The sequence below is a fragment of the Hermetia illucens genome, chromosome 3, assembly GCF_905115235.1.
Source record: "Hermetia illucens chromosome 3, iHerIll2.2.curated.20191125, whole genome shotgun sequence".
Classification (NCBI taxonomy): Eukaryota; Metazoa; Arthropoda; class Insecta; order Diptera; family Stratiomyidae; genus Hermetia; species Hermetia illucens.
In genome coordinates, this window is record NC_051851.1 from 110,464,273 (window position 1) to 110,487,379 (window position 23,107).

The 23,107-nt window shown below is 44.7% G+C and overlaps 1 protein-coding gene across 3 annotated transcripts in view; it reads left to right on the top strand.

Annotated features, from left to right (window-relative positions):
* Positions 1-20,746, top strand: part of LOC119651041 (lysosomal alpha-mannosidase) — a 153,959-nt gene extending 133,213 nt beyond the window's left edge. For 2 of the 3 annotated variants that reach the window (XM_038054360.1, XM_038054359.1), the window contains exons 7-9: positions 18,808-19,067; positions 19,127-19,975; positions 20,112-20,746. In XM_038054360.1, coding sequence (XP_037910288.1) covers positions 18,808-19,067; positions 19,127-19,975; positions 20,112-20,669 — 1,667 coding nt within the window. In that variant the 3' untranslated portion in view covers positions 20,670-20,746. The remainder of the gene's footprint in view (positions 1-18,807; positions 19,068-19,126; positions 19,976-20,111) is intronic. The other variant, XM_038054361.1, reaches the window with a different exon arrangement.
* Positions 20,747-23,107: the final 2,361 nt, after the last annotated feature.

Sequence of the window (23,107 nt, forward strand, 5' to 3'; positions counted from 1 at the left end):
GGCTTCGATTTCAATGCCTGACAACAACAAATTTTTTATATGACCTCCGTGAATGGGTTTCTCTTTCCACATGTCGATCTTCTTTTGGGCTGAAGTAACATTCGACATGGGATCCCATTCTCTGCTTCTCAAGTTCTAAGGAGATAATTTATTATCTGCCATGACGGTAGCCTGATGTTATGGAATCCTTGACCCCGATTTACGGGTTAGAGCAACGTTAGGCGCTGTAGCTGTAGCCAAGTGCGGTGGTAAACACGGGATCAGGGGCGAGTAGTTAAATAGCTTTAACTCGGCTTCCAGTACAGCGTGGGCGCTGTAGCACTAGCCTGACCCGTGGGGAAGGTGGAAAAGCTAGGAAGCTATCCTCCTTATTCCAATCTAGGAGAAGCTGAAAAGCAATACTCCTTTTGAGCAGCAAGAAAACTGATGGAGCTCAGTTAGATATGGACTGCAATTTATTTGTAAATTCTCGGCCTTATATACAATTTTAAATTCTTATGGGACTAATTTCTTACCTGCCTAAATTATTATTCCTAGTTTACAAAATATTAGGTCGGTGTCATAAGTTGCAAGTTCACGGATCATTGTGCATTGCTATAGTACATTTTGCTTATACAATTGTACTGTGAATTCATATTTTGTTAATAAGTTTATGGTTTGTAAATTATTATTATTATTAAGTATAATGTCACTGATGTATTTGGCTAGAGGATTGTTTCTCATAGAAAAACTCATGAAGAGAATGCACTTTATTGTAGTGCAACGTTTTTAAATCAAGTACCCCCCATCCTCCCTGATGACGTGGGATAGTGATCCTCAATTTTTCGGCAGCTCTATTGTACAAGTTGTTGTTTGCAAGAACTACCCTTACCCGTCTATTGACAGATTCTAAATCAGCATTACTCCACTGCATCACACCGAAAGTGTATAGAAGGACGGGAATGGCGAAGGTGTTGATTGCCATGACTTTATTTTCCCGTACAGGTCAGTTTTAGGGACAAGATCCAGACGCCGTTCCAATTGCCCCATCAACTTAGTTTCATAATTGCCACAGCGGGTGTTGTTGCTTGCAATATGCCGATGTATTTGTACACGTAGTCCAAATCCATACCCTCAATTCGGATGTTATTTTGGCTGTATCCTTCGTTGTCGGTGTCTTTTCCGAACCATTGTTTTTATACGACATTTCTCCAAACCCAACTGCATGCCGATATCCCTGCTGGACTGAATGGTGATGTCCAGCAAGGAGCGAAGTTGGTTCTCGTCTTTGGCATACAATTTGATGTCGTCAATGTATATTAAATGGCTTAATGTACATTTGGACAATATGCCGTGCTTGGCTTCGAACCCGTATTTGCTTTCATGCAAAAGATGGGATGGCGGATTCAAAGCCAAACAAAACCAAACACAGTGGGCTCAGAGCGTCCCCTTGGAAAATGCCACGCCTGATTGGTATCTCTGCAGATCTTTGTGGGGATACCGATAGCTTCGTGCTCCAATTCTTCATTACTGTTCTCAGAAGAAGAACGACATTCGGGTTGATTTTATACAAGCGTAACACTTGTAGTAACCACGAATGTGATATGGAGTCAAAGACTGATTTATAATCGATGTAGACTGTCGAGATATTTCGTTTCTGATGGACTTGCTTTACCGCATCGATTATAAGCTGTTCTTTGCAGCCTCGGGAGCTTTTTGCGCATCCTTTTTGCTCCTCAGCTATCAATTTATGAACATCAACATCATGTTTTGAGATGTTCGCCCACAAAACTGAAGTGAAGACCTTGTAGATGGTAGGAAGACAAGTAATTGGTCGACATTTTGAAGGGCAAGAGGCACCCTGTTCCTTGGGGATGAGGAAAGTTATCCCATTGGTGAAAAATGGTGGAACTAAATCAGGATCGGCAATCATCTGATTAAATTGATTTGCCAATATCCTGTGACTGCTCTTGAACTGCTTCAGCCAGAAGTTGTGAATCTTGTCAACTCCTGGCGCCTTCCAGTTACGTGCCTTGTCAAGGGCTGCTTCTACGTCGACTTCAGTTACGTCAGGCATGGTCATTTCGGGGAGGGCCTCGCATGAACGCATAAGGTGTGGGATCCACGCTGCTTCTAAATTGCAACGGCTGGTTTCGCTCCAAACACTTCTCCAGAAGTTTTCTGCCTGATCCATATCGAGGTTACTTTCCCTATCTGAGTTGGTGAGATTTTTGTAGAATCCCCGTTGGTTCTGGAAGAACAAGGTGTTGTCTGTCCTTCGCTGAAAGCTTATTTGATACCCACGGATATGATTGGAGCATACCGCACGTTTCTGCTTCAGTATCTCGCGGATTTCTTCGATTGGCATATCATTGGACAGATGGTAGTTTCCAATGATGTTCGCAAGGCATCTGTGCACTCTTGGTGATGAATTTCCAAGGAGTGTTTGCGTGGCACGGCCAATCTCCTTTCTCAACTTTTCGACTCTTTTGTTGAGTCGAAACACTCAGAACGGTAAAGTCCTTCTGTGCATACCTCTGTTATTCGCTCTAAGATATTGATTATGGAGACGAATAACCGTGGCAGCTGCAACATAGATCAGGCTGTGAACCTCTGTAGCAGTAATCTCGCTAGCCAAACGATCAGCTAAAATCCTGTCAACGGCAGCAATGATGTTAGTAGTTGCCGAAGTAAACTTCAGTTTTGGGACCTTTGGCCTAGCGTCTGGGAGAATCTCAGCATATTCTGTGAATGCGACCTGGAATGCGGTCAAAGCTTCATTATAAATTGGGTCAACATCCCGTCACTAAGCTTCTCCTGATTACTGGGTTCTTGGAGTGCGTTATAAGTGGAGTATTCGTGTTGCTCTTTTGTTCAGTCCGGTAAGTTGGTGACTCCAGACCGAGCCCAAGTGAAACCTCTTGGAATATTTGTTACCTAGTGGGTAGGGCAACTCGATTATTTTTCACTATCACCCGGTATTGATTGACAACGTTCTGCTCCGGAACATAACTTAGTTCCGGGAAGCGGGTTATGAACGCGTCATGGAGTCGGTGTCTGTACTCTGATGGACTCCGTTCCAAATCCGTGACACGGTGATAGGCGCGGACGATAAATTCGTTAAGTTGGTTCGTCCAAACCATACGACGCCTAGGTCTCCCGTCCTTGGTGGTTGACGGGATAACGGCCAAAACATCCAAGGGCGAAGAGCCGCTCTGATGTTGTTGAACGACCCTTAACCGTGTTGAGTACTGTCTTCGTGTTCCTGGCGTCCCATTAAAATAATTTGAAATATTTTCCCCAATTCTGTTCCCACGAATGTTGGGGAGCCAGTCAACCCTGCAACAGAGCCCAATGTTGCAATGTCCCATGGTTACCTCCAAAGGTAGGGAAGGTATTTGGAGGGGAGCCGCTGAAATACTGTGTAACGTCACTGCAGTTCATCCGATAGGCGCGTCGATCCCTTCACCCCGGATTACGGATTTGTTAAGGAGGTTTACTCCCCCTGACCGGGAAGAATCTGTAAGGGAGGATGAACACAAAGGGAAACGTTCTGCTTGTCCGCGACTACTTATTTACAAAATTAGCTTGCGATATTCGTAGCTGACCCGGTGGGTCATGTCATTATCTGCAACCCATGACACGTGCCTGGTCGCATGCAGCTCTGCGTTTGCAACTCAGGTGAGGATAAACCTGGTATATATAGCTATATATGTATATATATATAGTATATATATATAGTTCAAAAAGCCCACGGACCCTCTTCCCGCCCAACCGGACCGAGGGGCGACCAACCTAAGGATGGGCTGAAGGCAACATCCAAAGGCCCGCATCACAGCGATGATGCGTTTTAACGCAAAGTGTGTGCGACCATGCGAAAATGTATTGCTACATCCCGATTGTCGCAAACACTTCAGCCAATGACGCGGAGGTCCTACACTACAGAGACATGGATCTTATATTGAAGACAGTGCGGATCAAGACTGAAACCCATTAGGTCAGATTGTTACCGGACAGGACTCTTCGGACTATAGCACAGGTTGCAAGGATAACTGCTTTTTGCATCTCCATGTATAGTCCAGCCCTAAGATCGAGCGTTTTCAGCGCTTTATGTAAGTTCTCCGGGACTAATCCCGTCGCTGAAATTATTACTGGGACTACTTGGATCTTTTGTAGTCTCCAAGTCTGCTTCATATCATCTGCCAAGGGGCCGTAGTTCCGGATTTTTTCGTGCTGTTTTTCAACAGTGTTCCGGTCCAACGGTACGGCTACATCGATTATAAAGCACGCTCGTTCTTCCTTCAGAAGCAGAACTAGATCGGGCCTGTTATGATTAACACTGTGGTCGGTGGCAATAGTGTGGTCCCACAGTAGTTTGACCCGATCATTTTCCAAGATTCTCTGCGGAGTATACTTATAGTAAGGATGGTAGGTTGCCACTAAGTTATACTTCAACGCAAGGTTTTGATGGAGAATCTTGCAGACGGAGTTATGACGATTGGTGTACTCGGTACCGCTCAACATCCTGCACGCAGATGTTATGTGCTGGATGGTCTCCTCTTCACAGTTGCATAACCTACAACTGGAGTTGGTGATTGAGGAGTCGTGAAGAATGTACCGTTTATAATTTTTTGTTGGGAGCGAAGCATCCTGAATTGAAGTTAGGAATGCTTCGGTCTCATAGAAAAGTACACCATTTGTCAACCATTTGTTGGAGGCTTCGATTTCAATGCCTGACAACAACAAATTTTTTATATGACCTCCGTGAATGGGTTTTTCTTTCCACATGTCGATCTTCTGTTGGACTGAAGTAACATTCGACATGGGATCCCATTCTCTGCTTCTCAAGTTCAAAGGAGATAATTTATTATCTGCCATGACGGTAGCCTGATGTATTTGGCTAGAGGATTGTTTCTCGTAGAAAAACTCACGAAGAGAATGCACTTGATTGTAGTGCATCGTTTTTAAATCAAGTACCCCCCTTCCTCCCTGATGACGTGGGATAGTGATCCTCAATTTTTCGGCAGCTCTATTGTGCATGTTGTTGTTTGCAAGAACTACCCTTACCCGTCTATTGACAGATTCTAAATCAGTATTACTCCACTGTATCACACCGAAAGTGTATAGAAGGACGGGAATGGCAAAGGTGTTGATTGCCATGATTTTATTTTTCCCGTACAGCTCAGTTTTAAGGATAAGATCCAGACGCCGCTCAAATTCCCCCAGCAACTTAGATTTAATTATTGCCACAGCAGGTGTTGTTGCTTGCAATATGCCGAGGTATTTGTAGACGTCGTCCGAATCCATGCCTTCAATTCGGATGTTATTTTGGCTGTATCCTTCGTTGTCGGTGTGTTTTCCCCGAACAATTGTTTTTATGCGACATTTCTCCAAACCCAACTGCATGCCGATATCCCTGCTGAACTGGATGGTGATGTCCAGCAAGGAGCGAAGTTGGTTCTCGTCTTTGGCATACAATTTGATGTCGTCAATGTACATTAAATGGCTCAATGTACATTTCGACAATATGCCATGCTTGACTTGGAACCCGTATTTGCTTTCATGCAAAAGATGGGATAGCGGATTCAAAGCCAAACAAAACCACAGTGGGCTTAGAGAGTCGCCTTGGAAAATGCCACGCCTGATTGGTATCTCTCCTGATGTTTGCAAAGATACCGATAGCTTCGTGCTCCAATTCTTCATTACTGTTCTCAGTAGAAGAACAACATTCGGGTTGATTTTATACAAGCGTAACACTTGTAGTAACCACGAATGTGATATGGAGTCAAAGGCTGATTTATAATCGATGTAGGTTGTCGAGATGTTTCGTTTTTGGTGAACAGCCTGCTTTACAGCTACCGTATCGATTATAAGCTGTTCTTTGCAGCCTCGGGAGCCTTTTGCGCATCCTTTTTGCTCCTCAGCTATCAATTTATGAACATCAAGATGTTTTGAGATGTTCGCGCACAGAACTGAAGTGAAGACCTTGTAGATGGTAGGAAGACAAGTAATTGGTCGACATTTTGAAGGGCAAGAGACACCCTGTTCCTTGGGGATGAGGAAAGTTATCCCCTTGGTGAAAAATGGTGGAACTAAATCAGGATCGGCAATCATCTGATTAAATTGATTTGCCAATATCCTGTGAGTGCTCTTGAACCGCTTCAGCCAGAAGTTGTGAATCTTGTCAACTCCTGGCGCCTTCCAGTTACCTGCCTTGTCAAGGACTGCTTTAACGTCGACTTCAGTTACGTCAGACATGGTCATTTCGGGGAGGGCTTCGCATGAACGCATAAGGTGTGGGAGCCACGCTGCTTCTAAATTGCAGCGACTGGATTCGCTCCAAACACTTCTCCAGAAGTCTTCTGCCTGATCCAGATTGAGGTTACTTTCCCTACCTGAGTTGATGAGATTTTTGTAGAATCCTCGTTGGTTCTGGAAGAACAAGGTGTTGTCTGTCCTTCGCTGAAAGCTTTTCTGATACCTACGGATGCGATTGGAGCATACCGCACGTTTCTGCTTCAGCACCTGGAGGATTTCTTCGATTGGCATATCATTGGACAGATGGTAGTTTCCAATGATGTTCGCAACGCATCTGTGCACTCTTGGTGATGGATTTCCAAGGAGTGCTTGCGTCACACGACCAATCTCCTTTCTCAACTTTTCGACTCTTTTATTGGGTCGAAACACCCAGAACGGTAAAGTCCCTCTGCGCATACCTCTGTTATTCGCACTAAGGTGTTGATTATGGAGACGAATAACCGTGGCAGCTGCAACGTAGATCAGGCTGTGAACCTCTGTAGCAGTAATCTCGCTAGCCAAACGATCAACCAAAATTCTGTCAACGGCAGCAATGATGTTAGTAGTTGCCGAAGTAAACTTCAGTTTTGGGATCCTTGGCCCAGCGTCTGGGAGAATCTCAGCATACTCTGTGAATGCGACCTGGAATGCGGTCAAAGCCTCATTATAAATTGGGTCGACATCCCCAGTTACTAAGCTTCTCCTGACTACTGGATTCATGGAGTGCCTTACAGGTGGAGTACTTGTGTTACTCCTTTGACTAGTCCGGTAATTTGATGACTCCAGCCCGAGCTCAAGTGAAACCTCTTGGAAGATTTGTTGCCTAGTTGGTAAGGCAACTCGGTTGTTATTCACGATCACTTGGTACTGGTTGACGACGTTCTGTTCCGGAACATGACTTAGCTCCGGAAATCGGGTTATGAACGCGTCATGTAGTCGATGTCTGTACCCTGATGGATTCCGTTCCAAATCCGTGACACGGTAATAGGCGCGGACGATAAATTCGTTGAGTTGGTTCGTCCAAACCATACGACGCCTAGGTCTCCCGTCCCTGGTGGTTGACGGCATAACCGCCAAAACATCCAAGGGCGAAGAGCCGCTCTGATGTTGTTGAACGACCCTTAACCGTGTTGGGTACTGTCTTCGTGTCCCTGGGGTCCCATTTAAAGAATTTAAACCAAAGTCGCCAATTTTATTCCCACGAGTAATGGGGAACCAGTCAGCCCTGCAACAGAGCCCCAATGTTGCAATGCCCCATGGTTACCTCCAAAGGTAGGGAAGGTATTTGGAGGGGAGCCGCTGAAATACAGTGTAACGTCACTGCAATTCATCCGATAGGCGCGTCGATCCCTTCACCCCGGATTACGGATTTGTTAAGGAGGTTTACTCCCCCTGAACGGGAAGAATCGGTAAGGGAGGACGAACACAAAGGGAAACGTTCTGCTTGTCCGCGGCTACTTATTTACAAGATTAACTTGCGATATTCGTAGCTGACCCGGTGGGTCATGTCATTATCCGCAACCCATGACACGCGCCTGGTCGCATGCAGCTCTGCGTTTGCAACTCAGGTGAGGATAAACCTGGTACGCCAGGGTATATATATATATATATATATACAAGTCTCTGAAGGTGGGGTTCAAGGCCAGACCAATGTGGTTCGCATGCACATTCGAATCGTGCATGGCGGAAGGAATATTTCCCGCCCAGTGGAAGAGGCAGAAGCTGGTGTTTCTACCGAAGCCCCAAAAACCACCCGGCGTGCCCTCTTCATATCGCCCTATTTGTCTCAACAGGCTGCTGCCGTTCATCGAATTTGCGGGTGGTCTTTCAGAGCGGCAATATGAGTTTCAGCGAGCCCGTTCTATGGGCCATGGCCAAATGCTGCGTTCTGGTGACGCTGGACGTCAAAAATGCTTTTAACTCAGCCAACTGGGGCTGGATTAAAGGCGCTTTGACCAAACTGGGTATTCCTAGCTACTTGGCTCGGCTAGTCGAGAGTTACTTTTCGGACAGACTTCCCTGGTACGAGACGGACGACGGGCCGAAGGAGTACATTGTGACAGGGGGACCACTACTGTGGAACATAATGTACGACGGAGTGCTTGGCCTATGCATGCAGGAGGAGGCAACGCTGATTTCTTTTGCGGACGACCTGGTGGTAGTTGTAATTGCAAAGCATCCCGAGGATGTGGAGCTGTATGCAAATGAAGCCATTCATACAAGTCATGGTTAGGAATGACCAAGCTAGACATGGCCGACGAAAAGACGGAGGCGGTCCTCATTACCAACCGTAGGAAGAACAACACGGTTAACATCCAGGTTGGTAATCGTGAGGTCGTCTCAAAATCAGTTGTCAAATACCTGGGGGTGATGATCGATGCCAAGTTGAGTTTCAAGGGACACTTGGATTATGCGCGAGAAGGCAGCAAATGCCAGCTCATCCCTTGCAAGGATGATGCCTAACGTGGGAGGGCCGAAGTATAGTCGCAGGCTACTCATCGCGGGACTGATGACGTCGTTCCTGCTATACGCGGCCCCTGTCTGGGCGGGAACGTTGAACCACGCTGTCAACCGGAGGAAGATAAGTTCGGCATACCGGCCAATTGCGCTAAGGGTGTACACCGCATTTAGGACGGCGTCGCAGGAGGCAATGTGTGTCATCGCGGGAATGCTCCCTACAGATCTTCTAGCGAGCGGGGCACATTGGCTCTACGAAAAACGGAAGACAAATCCAGCCGAGGTGAATGCGGATTTCCGAAAAGCCATCAGGAGAGAGTTGTGTGGCAAATGGCAACAACGTTGGGATAACTCCAACAAGGGCCGGTGGACCCATACATTGATCCCGTGTATCGAGAAATGGGTCGACCGAAAGCACGGAGAATTGAATTACCACCTAACACAGTTCCTTACGGGACACGGTGGCTATAGGAAGTACTTGCATCGCTTCGGGTTGAACGAGTCTCCCAACTGTCCACGTTATGTTCCACTGTCCCAGATTTCTGCAACAGAAAAAGAGGTTGAACAGCATTTTGGGGGCGGACATCGAGCCCTCCAACCTGGTAGAAGAGATGCTGAAGTCGGAGGAAAGTTGGATGGCGGTAAATGAGGCAGTAGCCGTAGTGCAGACAAAACTCCTGGAGTTGGATCGACCTCGGAAGGCGGCGCGACGGAGACACGAGATGGTCGAGCTGGTATAGCAAACCAGAGCCTCCCCCGCGAAGGAATACTTACCGGTGGTCCCGCGGGGAGGGTCAGACGAGTGGGGGTGGTTTTAGTGGGTGAGAATCCCACACACTGCTGCAACCTGGTGCAGCAGCGTCTTTCTAAGATTTCCACCTTCATCGACAAAAAAACAATATATATATATATATGTGGATGCGACCAGGCACGTGTCATGCGGATAATGACATGACCCACCGGGCCAGCTACGAATATCGCAAGTTAATTTTGTAAATAAGTAGCCGCGAACAAGCACAACGTTTCCATTTTTGTTCGTTTCCATTTGTGTTCGTCTTCCCTAACCTATTCTTCCCTTTAAGGGGAGTAAGCCTCCTTCGTAAATCCGTAATCCGGGGTGAAGGAATCGACGCGCCTATCGGATGAATTGCAATCATGTTACACTGTATTCCAGCGGCTCCAATCCAAATACCTTCCCTACCTTTGGAGGTAACCATGGGGCATTGCAATATTGGGGCTCTGTCGCTCTGTTGGCTGCCTCCCCAACACTTATGGGAACAAAATTAGGGACATTTTTAACAATTCTAATTGGATCCCAGGGACACGAAGACAGTACCCAACACGGTTAATAATCGCTCAGCAACATCAGGGCGGCTCTTCGTCCTTGAATATTTTGGCGGTTATGCAGTCAAGCATCAGGGAGGGGAGACATAGGCGTCTGGACAAACCAACTCAATGAATTTATCGTCCGCGCCTATTACCGTGTCACGGATTTGGAACGGAATCCATTGGGGTACAAACACCGACTACATGACGCGTTCATAACCCGATTTCCGGAACTAAGTCATGTTCCGGAACAGAACGTCATCAACCAGTACCGGGTGATAGTGAATAAGAACCGAGTTACCCTACCAACTGGGCAGCAAATCTTCCAAGAGGTTTCAGTTGAGTTCGGTCTGGAGACGCTAGATCAATGATCCCAAAACTGAAGTTTACTTCGGCAACTACTAACATCATTCCTGCCGTTGATGATTTTGGCTGATCGTTTGGCTAGCCAGATTACTGCTACAGAGGTTCACAGCCTGATCTACGTTGCAGCTGCCACGGTTATTCGCCTCCACAGTCATCATCTTGGAGCGAATAAATGGAGGACTTTACCATTCTAGGTATTTCGACACAACATAATAGTCAAAAAATTGAGAAATCACCCAGGGTACACAGATGCGTTGCCAACATCGTTGGAAACTACCATCTGTCCAATGATATGCCAATCGAAGAAATCCTCGAGGTACTGAAGCAGAAACTTGCGGTATGCTCCAATCGCATCCGTAGGTATCAAAAGAGCTTTCAGCGAAGAACAGACAACACCTTGTTCTTCCAGAACCAAAGGGGATTTTATAAAAAGCTCACCAATTCAGGTCGTGAAAGTAACCTCGATTTGGATCAGGCAGAAAACTTCTGGAGAAGTGTTTGGAGCGAAACCAGCCGTTGCAATTTAGAAGCAGCACTCACAGGGAATTGGTAAATCATTTTAATCAGATGCTTGCCGATCCGAAATTAGTTCCAGAATTTTTCACCAAGGGGATAATTTTTCCCCTTCAAAGTGTCAACCAATTACTTGTTTCCCACCATCTAGGTCTTCACTTCAGTTTTGTGCGCGAACATCTCAAAACATCTTGATATTCATAAACTCATAGCTGAGGAACAAAAAGGATGCGCAAAAGGCTCCCGAGGGTATAAAAAACAGCTTATAATCGATACGGTCACTGTAAAGCAGGCTGTCCACTAAAAACCAAAAAAGAAATATCTTGACAACCTACATCGATTATAAATCAGCCTTTCACTCCATATCGCATTCGTGGTTACTACAAGTGTTACATCAACCCGAATGTCATTCTTCTCCTGAGAACAGTGATGAAGAATTGGAGCACGAAGCTATCGGTATTCTCACAAACATTAGGAGAGATACCAATCAGGCGTAGCATCTTCCAACTTGACTCTCTAAGCCCGCTGTGGTTTTGTTTGGCTTTGGGTTCGTTATCTCATCTTCTGCATGAGAGCAAATACGAGCTCCAAGTCAAATATGGCATATTGTGGAAATATACATTAAGTCATATTACGTATGTTGACGACATCAAATTATATGCCAAAAACGAAAACCACCTTCGCTGCTTGTTGGACATCACCATTCAGTTCAGTAGGGAGATAGACATGCAGTTGCACTATCCCACGTTACCAGGGAGGAAGGGGGGCACTTGATTTAAAAACATTGCACTACAATCAAATGCATTTTCGTCGAGAGTTTTTCTTTGAGGGCGTCCTTAGGTTGGTCGCCCCTCCGTTCGGTTAGGCGGGAGGAGTTTCCGTGGACTTTTTGAACTAACGGTCCGGTTGGGCTATATATAGTTAAAAAAAAACCCACCGACCCTCTTCCCGCCCAATTGGACCCAAGAGCGTCCAACCTAAGGATGGGCTGAAGGCAACATACAAAGGCCCGCTTCACAGCGATGATGCGTCTCAACGCAAAGTGGGCGACCATGCGAAAATGTATTGCTGATGACGCAGACTTGGTCCCTTGCCCAAATATATATGGCAATATTAAAAAAGACGCGCAGAACATTGACCAGCTTGCTGGAAAAAAACAAATGCACCATAGATTATAGTATCTATCTAATAAATTATGTGCTTGGAGTAGGTTTCCTAGTTATCCAAAAATGCAATCTGCTTTTATTTGCTTTGGGAACATAAGCGAACTAGCCGTTCGCTGCGTTTGCAGACCGGATTTCGAAATGTAAGGATACTTTCTGCTAGGCAATGAAAGAGACCCTCAAAGCTTGTCCGAAGTGTGACATCAAAATCTTTCTGGGTGATTTTAACAGTCAAGTAAGGACGGAGGATGCCTTCTTCTACGCAAAAAAGGGGACCCTCCAAGCCTATGATTTCAAAATTATACTTGGCGATTGTAACATCCAAATTGAGACGGAGCCTTCAGGCGATAGGTCGGCTCCCATAGTTTACATAAAAACACCAATGATAAAAGGCTGCGGATTATTCATTTAGTAGTATCGCATGGAATGGCTGTTGGAAGTGCCTGTTTTGCGGTGAAAGTAATCCAGAAACAAACGTGAACCTGTGCAGACGGGACCGCCTTCAGGAAAACTGATAATGTGTTAATTGAACGCCGTCACCTCTCACCCTTGATCGATGCCAGAACATATAGGGAGGCCAATATAAACTCAGATCATTATCTCGTTGACATAGTGCTTCAGATTCGAATTACAAAACCGTGTAGAATCCCCTCTGTCCATCAGGTAAGAATGAATGCTGAAGCCATCTAGAAGAAAGCCCTTCGTAACACCTATAAGGGGTGAATGGATGTCACAATAAACACAACGGAGGTCCTGGAGGTGAATCATTGACAAAAGATCTTCAAAACCACTTGATCATTGATACGGCCACAAGCATACTTGGCCCCATTCGCAAAGAAGTATAAACTTCCGGTTTCGATGATGAACGGAGAAATGCTGCATCTCGGGCAATGATGCACTTTCAAAGAACGCGAGCACGGGTTGAAACCTAGCACGAACTCTATCGAGTGGAGAAGTGATTTCACAAACAGAAAAAGGAACCATCAGAGAACTAACTCGAACTCGAAAAGTAGAGGGAGCAATCACACCAAGCGAGGAAGTTGTACCAACATCTCGATGCTCATCCTGACGAAACAGCGAAATCTGATTTCCGACCATGTGAGCATATTTTTTCTTGTTTCGGAGTAGGGAAAATGAATGCGTTTACGTACAAAGTGTTGGACTTCCGCAAGAGTACGTCGTCGGACTACCAACTGAACACCTCGCTGTCATCGGAGAACTAACTTGAATACGTTTGACTTCGGGCTAGTCCTCCCGTTCTCGTGGCATAAGGAACCTTCAAGTTAGGAAATTTCTTTCACCAACGGTAGGGGATGGGAACTGTTAGTTCACACAACCCCTTGCCATCCGATCCCTCTGCCGGTCGAATCTAATTTTCTTCGCAACAAGAAGAACTTAAACATAATGCGAAACAATACTCCTTTTGCCAGCGCTCCTCAGCATCTCTCTGACATTATTGTCTAGAGAGAGCTCCTCTGCATCTGCACATAGTTACTGACGAAAGCCCCACCTTTCACAAGAGAAAAAGGTGTGCCCGGCATCGTCCCCCACTCCATTGCGGAATACACAGTCAGGAGATTGCGCCTTCCCAATCTTGTGCAGGTAAGACTAAAAGCCTCCACGCCCACTTAGAAATTGATGAGAAAATAATCAATCTCACCATGGGTTCTTCTAAGTTGTCTATGAGCCGCGCAGTGCATCCGCCTCTTGGCTCATTTCACCATCTGTTAGTGTGTGTTGACTTTCTTCCCAGGCAACCACTTCTGTCAAGTTTTTCGCTCTTGCGGCTGTAGATGGCTCTATGTTGCTTAACAAGGAGGGCAACGGGGATCACTCCCGCAATCATTGTCACGGCCGACTCTGTGACAGTGCAATAAGCAGACGTCATTTGCAAAGCTCACCGTCTCTACATTTGGGTAAGGTGCTTGGGATGCACTTCTTTGTTAAGGGCATCAGCATCCTCGCTAAGAGCAGAACGGACTGTGTTGCTCCCGTAAAAAGATTTCTCCTGGTAGATATGGGGCCACCAACATTCGCTGCTGTTTGATTTGCTCGAAGAAACTTTCCTTCGAGTCGAGCCGTAAACCAAGGTATTTAACTTTTGGTTTTGATAGGGTTAAACTCATCGATCGACATGGGGCACAAGGTCAGGATTCTCTCTCTTGTCAAGATGACTACTTCGAGTTTTCCAGCGCTACTATTCGTGTCAATATGCCAAGTCTGCTTTGTCACAACGTCGTCTGCATAACCGACTAGATCACGCTTCTGGCATATAAAGTCTTAGCAGACTATCGTAGGAAGCCTTCCAGAGGTCCGGCCTTAGGATGGATTCCTGCCCGACGTGATCTCCATCCTCCTCTGGCCCCTCTAATGTCTCATAGAACAGGGAGCGGTCTCTCAGATAATCCCTCAATATCCGTACGAGATAGCTCGACACGTGGAATGAGTTTTCTAATGTGCCAAGCATATCTGTTCATCTTGCGTAATTGAATTCATTTCGTCAAGCGGCATGAAGAGCACTATCCGTCGAAATCGGCGGTTGTGTGCCTCGGCTCGATGAAGCCTTCCACGACTTCCATAACAGCATCCACCGTGGATCTCCCTGCTTTGCTTGTCAGGTCTCTTGCAAATTACTGACATGTGTCCATAGTCCAGACACCTGTTGCACTTGGTATGGGTTCTCCGCATTGGTACCCTGCATAGTACTCATCCAATTTTGATGAAGGAGTTTTTGGCCTCGAGCATTCACAGAAATGGGGGGCATTGGTTACCTTTGGACATTCACGTTTTATAGCCTACTCCACTTCGATCTTTTCTGTGAGGCAATCGAATTTCTAGAGAGAATATAAGACCTAGACTAGAAACGAGAGCCTTCTCCCTTAGTAGCCTCTTAACCGTTTCGCGGAATTTACTCTTAATAGTCACCTTGAGGGCTAGTTCCACGAAAACTCTGCCACCGTTCGGTTTCCGTATGGAAGACACTTCTGCTCCATTGTCCAACCTGTTCTATAACTTTATTACAAGCGTTTATTAAACACTTAATTATACAACCGTACTGTATAATTACTTATAGAACAATTCTTTAACTAGTAGAATCCGAGGCGTATCAATACCTGACGCGATCTGTTCTAACTCTAGAACCAGACTGACTTTGTGGGCAGATTCCCGGCCCTTTTATACTACGCGGAACATTCCAGAAAGGCATGTAAACACTTTACTAGAAAACTACTTTGCGACAGGATCTTTCTACCGGCATTAGAGTCATCTGTTAACAATTATCGTAACTAAATATTCGCCCTACTTTTATACAATTTCAGTGGCTTGGCTAATTGTCATAACTACGATTCACATTGACATCACACATAATTTTCCAAAGTGATTTTCGTAACAATATTTTATCATATCACTGAAGACTTCCGCAAATGTGTTACCTTCCGTTGGCTTAGTGACCAGAGCCGACTTTCTAGTGCTTCGCTTCCTCGTCTTTTCTGTTACTGGTTTTCGACGCATCACTTGCGGCGTAGCCAGTTCTTTCCTTTTGTCCTTCTTTTCCTTCGGCGACTGTTTCTCTTTTCGTGCGACTTCCACTGCTGTACATGTTCGTCTGTAGAAGGAGATGCAGTCCAGTAGTTCCTATAATTCTATCAGTCGGTTTATGATGCCTTTGTTGACATTCTTCTGGAGGAACTTTGCCGATCGCATACGCAGTATGCTCTTTATTTTGAGGCTTCTTCAAGGCCTACTACCTAGGACGCAGGCATACTGCCAGTTAAGGGATCGGAACTGCTTACTTGGATACCTCGAGGACGTCGCTCCCCATTTCCTGGCGGCCCGTTAAAAATCGCTGACGACTCCTGAGGGGGGGGGGGCATATTGGAGCGATGGGTTCAGTACTTTGATGAACTGCTCAACACCCAAAATGGAGGATCTTCCAACTGAAGACGACGAACAAATGCTGGTACCGCTAAACGTGAAAGAAACAGCCCGCACAATTTATGGACTTAAAAACCATACGTCGCCAGGAGGCGATGGTATTTACAACCCAATTGGCTAAATATGGAGGCTGCCAACTACCCGAACAAATGCTGGTACCGCTAAACGTGAAAGAAACAGCCCGCACAATTTATGGACTTAAAAACCATACGTCGCCAGGAGGCGATGGTATTTACAACCCAATTGGCTAAATATGGAGGCTGCCAACTACCCCAAGCGTCGTCCGCCACTCCATTGTAGACCGCACAATCAGGAGATCGCGTCTTCCCAATCGTGTGCAGGTAAAACTGAAAACCTCCATACCCGCTTAGAAGTTGGGTAAGGAAGTAATCAATCTCAACGTACGTTCGTTAAGCCTTGGGTCTAAATGGTCGATGAGCCGCGCAGTCCATCTGGTCCTTGGTCTATTTTGCTAAGACAGTTGCCCCTCGGTAAGGATGCGTTGACGTTCTTCACGGACAACCACCGTTCTTGAGCAATGCGCTTACGATGTACCTTCTTGTCAAGGGTCTCAGCCCATATCTCCACGCCATAGAGCAACTGACTGCGTTGCTCCCATAAGAAGACGTCTCCTAATAGATATGGGGCCCCCAACATCGGCCATTAACCGACTCAAGGCCGAGATTGCAGTTGCAGCCCTGTCCGCTGCTGCATTGATTTGCTCGAAGAAATTCATCTTTAAGCCGAGCATTAAAACAAGGTCTTTAACCGCTGGTTTTGACTCTGTAGGCAACTCGTCAATCAATACGAGACGCAAGATCGGGATTCCCTTTCTGGTCAAGATGACTACTTCGGTTTTTCCAGCGCAAAGCTGAAACCATGAGCAGCCATCCATTAGCTTACCCGTCTCATGCTTTGCGCCTGTTCAACAGTGCGTTCGGCAACAAGTTTCGCAAGATCGTCTCCATAACCGACCAGACGCGGCTCTTTGGGCATATCGATCTTTAGCCAACTATCGTAAGAAACGTTCCACAGGTTCGCCCTAGGTTGGATCTCTGTGCTACTCCCGACGTGATTTCGATCCTTTTTTGGCCTTCTAGCGTCTCATAGAGCAGGAAGCAGTCTTTCAGATAATCCCTTAATATCTGCAAGAGATAGCTTTGTCACGTGGAATGAGTTTTTAATGTGCCTAGCATATCTGTCCATCTTACGAAATTGAACGCATTTCCGACATCAAGCGTGATAAGGAGCACTATCCGTCGAGATCGGCGGGTGTGTGCCTCGGTTCGATGGACCGTATCCACGACCTCCACAACAGCAAGTGTTGAACGCCCCAAACGGCAAGTCTCGCCGTTGGCTGAACACCACTTTGTAAATTTCCGCCGGGATGCCATCAGGACCTGGTACCTTCTTGTTTTCCATGGTAAAAATCGCTTCTTCGAGTTCTCATTGTGAAAGGGCAATTTTCGACGCTTTTCACGCTGTTGACATCAACCCGTAAAAGATGTCTGGGGAATAATGTCCGTACGATACGGTCCATCTAGTCAGTACTGAGCATGCAGGACTTCCGCAGAGCCCCGATTTTCCGGGTGTCAAACTTATAACCATATATTTATCGCGCTGGGGAGTCTACTTTTGGCTGATCTATACTCTGCCCTTATGGCGCATGCCTCCTCGTTGGCGTGTAAACGTTGTGCCCAACCGCGAAGCTTATGACACTCCTTCCGTAGATCGGCAATTTCTGCCGTCCACCAGTCCATAAAAGACTTGTCGCGGCTGGGGTCTTCCAGGGCATGGAAGCCTCACATGTCGTCGTTATCAGGATTATCACAGAATATACGACGGTTTCAACTGCAACACAATCACCCCCGGAGACCCAGAACATCGTTCCCCCGTACCAAAGAGGCTTCACTTCAGGCAAATCACCAACAGATTAGATTTTCTCTCTGGGTAAAACTGTACACGGCCATAAGAGAATCTGATATTCCGGCGAAATTTGTAAGACTGATTAGACTGAGCCTGACCAATGTGCGAGGCCAGATAAAAGCAGCAAGATCCCTCTCCAGACCATTCAACATCAACAACGGTCTAAGACAAGGGGACTGGAAAAAGTGATCCGTGATGGTTATGTTAATGCGGGAGGAATAATCCTCTTCAAGTTCGCCGAACTACTGGTCTCTGCTAACGATGTTGACATTACGGGAGGAACAACCTGAGGTGTACTATCTATCTTCATCCAGATCGAGCAAGTGGCGTTAGATCTTGGGCTTCACATCAATAAAGACAAGGTAAAGTACATGGTGACAACGTCAGCACCAAAAACCAAAGAACCAATATCTATCTAGACTACAACTTTGAGACCGTTGAAAATTTTTCCTATATAGGGTCGAAAGTTACATCCGGTAACAGCTACGTGGATGAAATGGGCGCAGAGTTGCTGGCTGTCAACAGAGCCTACTTCAACTTACAAAAACTGTTTCTCTCGAAGCGTCTTACCATAGGATCAAAGCCCTTACTCTACAAGACAATGATCGACCAGACCCCATTTATTCCTCGGAGAGCTGAGTTTTCAGAAAGAAAAATTGCGGCCGCGTTCGAGAAAAGAATCCTCCGAAGGATTTTTAGCCCCCCCTATAAAGTATATTTTTCAGTGAGCATTTGAAATGATTAGGATACAAAGTCCTATGTCCGATCAATGGTCCGCATTATCTTTGTTTAATTGAATGTTACATTAAACTGATTTACAGTAATTCAAAATAACAACTGACTATAGTTAACTGTTTTACAGATATTCCAACAGAATCACAAATGGTTCCCGTGCCATCTCCAATCAACCATATAAAGTATAGATCATCAAATGCGACTAACGAACTGGTGTTCTTAGCAGCAGAAGTCCCTCCGCTAGGCTACAAATCGTATTTTATCTCGAAGCAGGCAAGATTTCCGACTAAATTCACTCCAGTAGTACACATGGTCTCTGACCAACCGCCAGCATCCGTAGAAGAAAATGACCCCATAACAATTGGAAACAAAGTACCTGAGCTAATTTATTTTCCCAAGAGAAGTAAAACAACTATTTTTTAAATTTTCAGTACATAAATATCACAATAGATAATAATGGCTTATTATCATCGGTTTCATCAAATGGAATTACTACACCTGTTTCTCAAAAATTTTTCTATTACGATGCGGCAATTGGAAATAACATGGCATTCGTTAATCGCTCATCAGGAGCGTATATATTCCGGCCAAATAATACAATACATTTGATTGCAGAGAAAGCATCAATTCACATTTTTCGAGGCCCAGCGGTAGATGAAATTCACCAAATATTTAACGATTGGATAAGCCAAGTTATACGTGTTTATAAAAACGAAAACCATATAGAATTTGAATGGATGATTGGCCCTATTCCAATTGATGATGGAGTTGGAAAGGAAATCGTTACAAGATTTGATTCAGATATAAAATCCAATGGTGTTTTTTTCACAGATTCAAATGGTCGGGAAGAGATCAGAAGAAAACGAAATGAAAGAGATACTTGGACGCCAAACCTTCTAGAGAAAGTGGCTGGTAATTATTATCCACTTACAGCAAAGATTGCAATAGAAGACCAGAAAACTCGAATGGCGGTTTTAGTTGATAGAGCGCAAGGCGGTAGCAGCTTGAAAGATGGTTCGATTGAAATTATGATTCATCGTAGACTTCTTCATGACGATGCATTCGGTGTTGAAGAAGCCTTAAACGAAACCGCTTTCGGGAGTGGATTGATTGTACGAGGCCAACACTATCTAGTTTTAGGACCCCCGACAGGTGGAATACCATCTACTAAAGCACAGGAACGCTTTTTGCAGATGGAAAAACTTTTGCCGAATTGGTTGTTTTTCAGCAACGCTGATCAATGGTCTTATAGTGAATGGCGGAGCAATTTGAGTAACATTGTAAGTTTTTCGCGCAATGGTAAAGACAAATCTAATTAAATCTGAAATGCTTCTTTTTTGGGGAAGCCATTGATTTGTATGATTCTTAACATACATATGCACATAATGTACATACTATGTATTTTTGATTTTGCAGGGCCTGGGTATTTCGCAATCACTTCCACAAAATATCAACCTCATGACATTAGAGCCATGGCACACTAATGAAATTCTCCTACGGTTTGAACATATTCTGGAGAAAGAAGATGATGAACAATATTCAAAACCAATTACATTTAATTTGAAGGACGTGCTACGGTTTTTGAAAATCCAACATGTTCGAGAAACCACTCTTGATGGTAACATGTGGTTAGATGAAATGCAGCGTTTGACATTCACACCAGATTCAAGTGAAGCGTCCAGAAACGAGTTTCTCTTTCGAAATAAGAAATTGGATGATCCTAATTTAGATTCCATTCAGGTGGCTAGTAAACCACTTATCACGACAGAATACTGGCATGAGAATTTAAGTCAAGCTTGGCATCGGCCAAAAAGGACCATAAAAAAAAGCAAAGAAGACATAGAAGTATGGAATGCACGATCCAGAGCTTTAGATATTGAAACTCTTCCACCTCAAGACAATGATCCGGCGGTAATTACATTATCGGCAATGCAAATAAGAACATTCATAATTACCTTGGAACCAGAAATCTAAGGATAAACAATGTCAAACCAATAAAAACATGTTATACGATATAAAAGTGCATGAATATGTAAATTAATTTCTACTTATTTTCGTTTTTTTATTAGAATCGAGTCCATGTCTGCCTGCCCATCTGTCTGTCTGTCACACTGGATTTCTTCAGAAACCGCTAAACCGATTATCACGAAAATTGGTAAGAGTATGTGATTTGTTGTTTAAGTGGCGCCATTTTGTACTAAGTTTAAGTGGCGGCTACATACATGTGAATGGAGGGGGCAACATTTTGTTTAATAAAATGTGGCCATGTGGGGTATCAAATGAAAAGGCTCAATTAGTACTTTTCGAAACTGGTTCCATATTAGATATCGGGTGAAATATAGGGGAGTGAGCGCTCAAAATATGACCATCAACAGGTCTTGTTCTCAGAACCTATTCAACTGAAAAATCTGAAAAAAATCCCAGTAGTGCATCTCCACGAAATCTAGGCCTCCGGTTCCGATATCTGCATAAATAAAGTTAATAATAGTATAATAGCATTTTTTAGAAATTTACTACAAACAAAATTTCGCATTTGTGTAAAGCACGACATAATGTACAATTTGGTCAAGTTTGAAGAAAATCCAGCTATTATTAACAAAGTTATAGAGGATGAAACTGCCATTTGCTGTGAATTCCGTGTATTCTACAATTTTGCATGAGTATAACATACTGCAAAATTTGGTCAAGTTTGAAGAAAATTCAATCATTATTAACAAATTATAGCCATTTTTCCTGAATTTCGCGCATTTTACAACATGCATGACGTCATCATCCCATATCAATTCGTCAATACTAAAACAAAGTCAGCTGGTATGAATGGGGGGTCGCAAACAAACATTTTATTTTAAGTTATTGGGTCATTTGAATATCAATAACAATTACCCTAGACAGACATGTTAATGTGTGTCTAGGTATATATGCGTGTTAATGAAGTTTGCGGGTAGTTAATCCAGACAGATATATTTGTACATTAAACCAGCGGTATTCTGTATACGTACTATATATGTACATTATAGAGATATCACGTTGCTAAGTACCATCTATAAGATATTCTCCGCTATCTTGCTAGGCCGGATAGCTCCATACGTCCAGAACATCATTGGGCCATACCAAAGAGGCTTCACTCCAGACAAATCAGCAACAGATCAGATTTTCTCTGTGCGGCAAGCGATGGAAAAACTGTTGGAATATGGACATCAGTTGCACCATCTCTTTATCGACTTTAAAACCGCCTATGAGAGCATAGCCAGATAAAAGCAGCAGGACCACTCTCAAGACCATTCGTCCTCTTTAACCTGGCTCTCGAGAAAGTGATCCATGATGATGAGGTAAATGTAAGGAGTCCACTCAAATACTGGCCTACGCTGACCATATCGGCATCATGGGAAGAACCACCCGAGATGTACAAACTGCCTTCGTTCAGATCAAGCAGGCGGCGCAAGATCTGCTGCACATCAATGAAGGCAAGACAAAATATATGTTGGCAACTTCAGCACCAAAAACCAATCAATCAACAACATCGAACCGCACTGGTCAAACGGGAAGAATAAAGATGGCGGATTACAACTGTGAGAGCGTAGATAATTTGTCCTATCTAGGATCGAAAATCACAACCGATAACAGCTACGACGATGAAATCCGCGCACCGTTGTTGTCAGCCAACAGAGCTTATTTCAGCTTACAAAAACTGTTCCGCTCGAAACGTCTCACCATAGGGCCAAAGCTCTTACTATACAAGATAATGATCTTGCCAGTCCTCATGTATTCCCCGGAGACTTGGGTTCTTAGCAAGAAGAATTGCGAACTCTTGGCCGCGTTGGAAAGAAGAATCCTCCGAAGAATTTTTGGCCCCCTACATGAGGATGGACGACTCCGTAGCCATGACAGTCCGGTTGTGTATAAAATCCTGCTCAATAGGTTACGGTGGGCGGGTCACTTAATCCGTATGCATGAGGATGATCCAGCCCGGAAAGTCTATAAGGGCAATATCTATGGTAGGAAAAGAAGACGACGCAGACCTTGCCTAAGATGGAGCGATGTCGTAGGTCAGGACGAATGACAGCTTTTAGGCATATCGAATTGATGCACCTCGCCGCAAAATCGGGATGTCTGGAGTTCCTTATTAAGGCAGACCTAGACCGGATACCGGTTGTTGCGCCGTTGTTGATGATAATGATATTTACATATGTATACTATTGTGCATGAAGTAAACCGGGGATATAGGTACAATCAATTTATATACGTGCGTTCAGTATTCGGTAATAGGCAGTTTGTTTAGGGTGAGAATAATATCTATGTCTGTAATATGTACGCATAACTTGTAGTTTGAAAAAATATGAAGGAATATGTTGAATTTTGTGCGTAGTTTCTTACACATGATGAACACAAAACCTTTACACCCGAAGTACGAG